This window comes from Dipodomys ordii, unplaced genomic scaffold (assembly GCF_000151885.1).
Source record: "Dipodomys ordii isolate 6190 unplaced genomic scaffold, Dord_2.0 Scaffold24, whole genome shotgun sequence".
NCBI classification, from domain to species: Eukaryota; Metazoa; Chordata; class Mammalia; order Rodentia; family Heteromyidae; genus Dipodomys; species Dipodomys ordii.
The window spans coordinates 16,940,189-16,947,319 of NW_012267240.1; the positions used below are offsets into that span (position 1 = coordinate 16,940,189).

A 7,131-nucleotide genomic window follows, 5' to 3' on the forward strand; every position below is an offset into this window, starting at 1 on the left:
TCCCGATCCCTAAACGTGCCCGGGGAGGACGGGGTTAAGCGTTGTCTTTAACTATTCATGTCATTGTTTTAAAGGTGTAAACACGTGTCCGCGGGGTCGGAGGTGCCTCCGGACCCCCCCCCCTTTTCCTGAATAACCCCTTCATCCCATGCGCCCCCCACCTTCCCTTCCCACCCCCAATAAATGTCAAGTTTCGTTTTCCAGTCTGGGTGTGAGTCTGTGACTTGTATATATCTCTTTCCACTTTTTTTTTTTAAAAAGAGGCGCTGAGCGCCTTCTACCTGGAAGGGGTTTGACCTCCCCCCGCCACCACCCCACTTCACAATCAGGAGACTGAAAAGGAAGCTGGTCCCCCAAATCGTCCTCCTCGCCTTTCTCACCCCCCACCCCCGGAAGGAAATAGGGATTGGAGGTTGGAAAAGAACTGGATTGACCCGGTGGGTCGGATTATCCCAGCACCCCACTGCCCCACTGTCGAAGGGGTGAGGTGGTGTTTAAATGCATGGTTGGTTGGTTGTTTTCAACGAAAGAGTCTGCGATTTTTGTTCTGATCTTTCCCAGGCCAAGTGTGTTGTCTTGTGTTTTCCCGCTGCCTCGTCCCCCCCAAACATTTTTGTAGCAACGGGTTTGGATCACAGCCCAAACTAGAGCTTTGTGAAATTGATGTTAAATGAGCAACAATGTGCTTCCCAGGGGAGGGAAAACTCTATAAATGGGAATTATGTTCTTAATCATAAATTTTTATAGGGAAAACGGACCCTAAAACTGGGGGTGTCTGTAATTCTATGCCCAATAAAGTATCAGTCTGGAGGTTTGTAAACCCCAGGAACACATGTTGGGCTTGGCATTATTCAGGAGGCTTCAGCTTTTTTCTTTTTTTTAAACAGTGGTAGCCAGTACTATAAGTGTAGTGATTTGTATGATTTAAGTGATTGTTTTCGTTGGGTACTGACATGCTAATGAGCAGTGGCATAGTGTGTACTGGCTTGTTGGGCGGGATGTTTGCTTTCTAGGAAACCATCAGAACTTTGCAAGGGCTCCCTTGAAGAACACAGACCTTACTTTTTTGTACGATTAAGCAGTTATTTTTAAGTTTGTGTCCTTTACTAAGGCTTCCTGTTAGTGATGGGTACTGACTGAAAAGGAAACATGTTTTGTTTTGTTTTTAAATTGGGATTAAGCATCTTGAATTTCATCAATTGCATTTGCACAAACGATCCTGGCTGCAGTTTCTGTTGGATGTTTTGTTTTTCTGGGTTGAGATAAAGTCACTTTAGCTTAGACCTGTTTTGTTTTTGGTGTTGTTGTGGTTGTCATTATGGAGCTCAAGCTCAGGGCTTGGGCACTGTCCCTGAGCTCTTTGACTCAAGGCTAGCATTCTACTACTTTGAACCACAGCTCCATTTCTTGTTTTCTGGTGGTTAATTGGAGATAAAAGTCCTATGGACTTTCCTGCCCAGTCTTGTTTTGAATCATGATCCTCAGATCTCAACCTCCTGGGTAGCTAGGATTACAAGTGTGAGCCCCCAGCGCCTGGCAAGACCTGTGCTTTCTAAAACACAGTGCACTTTTAGTGATTTGCAGGGCTGTTCTAAGAACTTCACTCTAGAACCCCTGAGACTTGCTGTTCACAAGGGTAGGTGACGTATTCAAGCTTGCTTACCCTCATGGCCACCGGTAGAGTCACACTCCAGTTGTCGATCTTCTGTAGATACTTACATAACCCTGTTTAAAAGATGATTGGTGGGGCTGGGAAGGTGGCTTAGTGGTACAGTGCTTGCCTTGCATGCATGAGGCCCTGGGTTCGATTCCTTAGCACCACATAAGCAGAAAAAGCTGGAAGTGGCACTATGGCTCAAGTGGTACAGCACTAGAAGCTCAGGGACAGCATCCAGCTCCATGACTGATAAAAAACAAAACAACAACATAGAAGATGATTGGTTCTGGGTTAAACATCCACCATGAACGAATCTCTTATGTCCATGAGGGTTTGGTCATTTCAGCCATTGTCAGGGGTGCGCTTGGCTTGTTTCTTGAGTCTTCCAAGAAAGACTTCAGAGTCTTTCAATGTGTCTTTGTGTTTTGGTGATGCCCAGGTGGATCCCAGAGCCCGGCTGATTGTGAGGGAGGGGAGGGGCTGAACACTGAGGAGTGTGGGCCCCAGAACCATGTCTACGCGGGAGTCCTTTAACCCGGAAAGTTATGAATTGGACAAGAGCTTCCGGTTAACCAGATTTACTGAACTGAAGGGCACAGGCTGCAAAGTGCCCCAAGATGTCCTGCAGAAATTGCTGGAGTCCTTACAAGAGAACCACTTCCAAGAGGATGAGCAGTTTCTGGGAGCTGTTATGCCAAGGCTGGGTATGTAAACCATTATTTTTTGATAATGTACCATCCAGAAGTCAACTAGATTTATCTTCCCATGCGGCCTTCACTCTTAGCAGTGGCAGCCAGGGAAGAGGCAAGGAAAGCAGGTAGAATACAAAGATCACTAGTGTGGTCACTTAAAGCTTTTGAGGAGCAAATGAACTGAACACTTCCTAGGAAAAACACAAGCCCCCTAGTGTGTATGCATACACTCACTAGGGGTAGTCACACCTACCTCATTGCCGACAAGCACATGAACCCTGAAAGATGCAAGGTAAAAAGCGTCCTGCAGAAATGGTGTGTCTCTGTGGCCAGAACTTCCTGAGGAATCCTACACAGTCGCATACCAGTCAGCAGTTTGTACATTACCAACTCGACTTCCCAGTCTATAAAACGGGACAGTACTGTGTCAGATTGTGCCCAGTGTAAATGTGTATATATGTGTATATGTATGTCTCTAATTTTTTTCCTAATCGAATGTCATATTTTCTGGTTGAGTTTGAACAGCTTTTTAAAAGTATACACTTACTAGCCTAGATGTATCCTAACTAGAGATACATGCAATATCCAAGTTAAGATAAGGCTGAGAAAGTGTTGTACCTGTTGTGTGGTATTTAGGACGGTGGAGGGTACAACTGCTGTGTGGTACTTCGGGACTGTGAGGTATGGCTCACGATGGTGGAGGTACACTTACTTTGTGCAACATAGGGGCTGTAAGGTGTGGGTCATTGATGGTAGAAGGTACAACCTGTTATATGGTATTTAAGAACTGTTAGATATACATCATTAACCGTGGAGGGTACACTTATTACATGGTACTTACGGGCTGTTGGATGTGCATCATGGGTAGTGGTGGGTCCACCTGTTGTGTGGTATGTAGAGGTGTCAGGTGGGATCATTGATGGCCGAGGGTATATCTGTTGTGTGGTACTTGGGTGTCAGGTATGGGTCAGGGATGGTGGAGGGTACACCTGTTAGGTGGTAAGTTCGGGGCTGTCAGGTGTGGATCATTGATGGCAGTGGGTATACCTGTTGTGTGGTAGTTTGGGGTCAGATGTGGGTCAGGGACAGTGGGGGGTATACTGTTGTGTGGTACTTTGGGGCTGTCAGGTGTAGATCAGGGATGGTGGGAAATGAATGAATTGTTCTTCCTGTTGAAGGCTTTCAGTCCTCCAGAAAGCCTGCAATTTCCTGCAGTGAACAGGAGGGTCTTAGTCTGGTTTTTTAGACTGCATGGCACCTTCTGTGTTTCCCTAGTCCTTTCCCTAGTCTGTCTGTCACTTGGAGTTTGAATCAAGGTCCATTCCCAGCTTAAGAATTTGGGAGGTGTTTATAAACCAAAAGCTATAGCCAGAAATATGATGCCCTCCACAGGTAATTATACCAGTCATATTTTTATTTTTATTTTTTATTTTTTCTTTTTTGCTTATGTGGTGCTGAGGAATCGAACCCAGGGCCTCATGCATGCAAGGCAAGCGCTCTACCACTGAGCCACCTTCCCAGCCCCAGTCATATTTTTAAAAAGTAATAAAGTGAAATTAATTGTAATATATTTTCTATACCTCGTAAGAAATACCTTACAAACATGAGTGTCGGTGGCTCATGTTTGTAATCCCAGCTACTAAGGAGGCTGAGTCTGAGGTTGCTGTTTGAGCCAGCCCAGGCAACAAAGTCGGTAAGACTCTTATCTCCAAGTAAGCACCAGAAACAACCAGAAGTGGACTGTGGCTCAAATGGTAGAGCACTAGCTTTGAACAACAAAGTTCAGATAAAGTGACCAGACCCTGAGTTCAAGCCCCAGGACCAGTACTAAAAAGAAAAAGAAACATCAGCATATATATATATATATATATATATATATATATATATATATAACATTAATTAGATGTTGAGGTTTTGGTGCTGTTGATGGTCTGGTCTGTTTTTACAATTAGAGCACATCTCAGTTTGGAACAGCTGTACTTTGAGAACTCAGGCATCCCTTGAGGCCAGGGACTCTGTAGGGACAACACAACCCCGGCAGATGGTGTGCTCTCAGTTGTAAAAGGGAAGATGTGAACATTGTGAGCCTAGGAACATACTAGTCATCAGTTATTCTGTTGTAAGAATTGGCTAGGAAAGAAAGAAAATGCCATACAGCTGAGTAAGGTGTCACATACCTATAATCCCAGCACTTACGAGGCTAAAGAGGATGGAGAGTTTGAGGCCAGCTCTAGCCTACCAAGTGAGAACCTGTCTCCAAACAAAACAAGAAAGGAAAAAATATCTTTACAAGGCAAATATTCAAATTTGAGTTTAGAATCCTAAAGAACAAACAAAAACTAAGCTTTCCTCGGGCTGTTTTTCAGAGTGAATAAACAGTACAGTTAGAATGGCTAGGGAGAATTTTCATTTTGGGAGATAGGGTTAAAGTGTGGCTCACACTGTCTCTGTGCTGATAGAAAGCGAGCAATGTTGGGTGATATTTGTGAACCTGCTCACATGTGCTGTTGAGATGAATTCTCACACACTTTGTTGTGCGATAATTATCACACAGATGAAAACAGCCTCCATTCATTGTCTCCAATTTGTGAGACTTGCCATTAGGTGAAGTCTCTTCCCTAGCTGGATCTTCCAAGAGTTGCTGTTTTGCTATCTAGTTTAGAAAAATGAGCTTGTTTTGATAGCTTGGCTTTTTATTAAGCTTGATTTTTATTTTTGGGATAGTAATAATGGCCCAACACCAGGAAAGGGAGGGGCTGTCAGCTGGCGTGACGAGAAGCAATCATCCCCATAAGTTTGCTTCTGTACTGTATGACTCTGGTATGATTTTTTTTTCTGTATTTTTTAAATTCAACTTTCTTTTGTGCTTGTACTGGGGCTTGAACTCAGCGTCTTATGCTTTCTCTTGACTTTTTCACTCAAGATGGAGCTTTACCACTTGAGCCACAACTCCACTTCAAGCTTTTTTGCTGGATAATTGGAGAAAAGAGTCTTCAGACTTTCCTGCCCAGGCTGGCTTTAGACTGTGGTCCTCAAGATTTCAGCCTCCTGAGTAGCTAGGATTACAAACATGAGTTGCTGACACTCTGGTTTAGGATTCCAATTTCCCAAGGAGAATCTATATGCTTCCCTTTGAACTTCATTCTGATTTTTTCCTGACATTGACTCTTGAGCGGAAAGTGGAAATGCTTCATGAGATGGAAAGGCATCCCTTCTAGAAGTGTCGAGCGGAAATGCTCAGTATCCATCTTACTTGAAATTTCTACACTATAGATGACTTTCAGAGGAAGGTAGCATACTGTGTTAGTCTTGAGGACACCAAAACTGATCCAGAAAAAGGGCATGCTTTATATTTAGACTGTCAGTGCTCTCTACTATCTTCCTAAATAAAGTGATATACTTCTTATGGGCTCATTGAGCCATTTCCTTCTTTAAAAAGTGTGATTGTGTAGGTACCAGATGTTTATGTATGATGTTTTTGTATGCACTTGGTTGAAAACATTGAAATCCTATTCTTTGAATTCCTTTTCATTTTGATTAAAATTCTGTTGGGAAAGTAGAATAATATCTAAAGACATACCCAGTACCTACAGATAATCCATTCATGCTACTGACATATTTAAAGAAATTCTGTATTGCTCTAGGTGTGTTGGCTCACACATGTAACCTCAGCTACTTGGGAAGGCAAAGATTAAGAGGATTATGGTTCAGGGCCAGTCTAGGCAGAAAGCTCATATATGTATCATCCCAGGACACATAGGTAGAAAGCAGGATTTCGTTCCCAGGCTAGCCCCAGGACCCTGGCTAAAACGAAAGCAAAAAATGGCTGGTGGCATGGCTCAAATGATAGAATGCCTGCCTAGCAAGGGCAGGGCCCTGACTTCAAACATCAGCACTACACACTGGGAAGGTGGCTCAGTGGTAGAGTGCTTGCCTTGCATACATGAGGCCCTGGGTTTGATTACTCAGCACCACATAAACAGAAAAAGCTGGAAGTGGCGCCATGGCTCAAGTGGTAGAGCACTAGCCTTGAGCTGAAAAGCTCAGGGACAGCGCCCAGGCCCAGAGTTCAGGCCCCACGACTGCCAAAGAAGGAAAAAAAAAAGCACTTCTTGGGATACCAGTCGTGTGCTATAATAATACAGAAAAATATTTTGTTCAAGGCATCATTACAATTTTAAATTTGTACCATATAGAAGTTGTGTCTAGATGACTAACACAGTTTTTTTTTTCAAGTACTGGGGCTTGAGCTCAGGGCCTGGACACTGTCCCTTAACTTCTTTTGCTTAAGGCTAATACTTTACCACTTGAGCCACAACTCCACTTCCAGCTTTTTGGTAGTTTATTGAAGATAAAGAATCTCACAGATTTCCTACCAGGCTGGTTTTGAACCTATATCTCAGATTTCAGCCTCCTCAGTAGCTAGGATTACAGGCATAAACTGCTGGTGCCTGGCAATAAACACATTTTTGCTCCTATTTTCTACCTTAAGCTAGTCATGTTTTCTGTTTATTTCAGTTATGCTTCTTGATAAGAAACACATAGTTTCATGGGCAGTATGGGGTTTCAATAAGTGTCTTACACAGGCTGGGCACCGGTGGCTCACGCCTGCAATCCTAGCTACTCAGGAGCTGAGATCTGAGGATCAAGGTTCAAAGCCAGCCTGGGCATGAAAGTTTGTGAGACTGACTCTTTTTTTTTTTTTTTGTCGGTCGTGGGGCTTGAACTCTGGGCCTGGGCGCTGTCCCTCAGCTCTTCAGCTCAAGGCAAGCGCTCTACCAC

At 43.8% G+C, this 7,131-nt stretch overlaps 1 protein-coding gene across 1 annotated transcript in view; it reads left to right on the plus strand.

Moving 5' to 3' along the window:
• Positions 1-7,131, plus strand: part of Sephs1 (selenophosphate synthetase 1) — a 26,025-nt gene that overhangs the window by 928 nt on the left and 17,966 nt on the right. Inside the window, exons 2-3 of the mRNA XM_013014607.1 lie at positions 2,097-2,365; positions 2,587-2,641. Coding sequence (XP_012870061.1) covers positions 2,169-2,365; positions 2,587-2,641 — 252 coding nt within the window. The 5' untranslated portion in view covers positions 2,097-2,168. The remainder of the gene's footprint in view (positions 1-2,096; positions 2,366-2,586; positions 2,642-7,131) is intronic.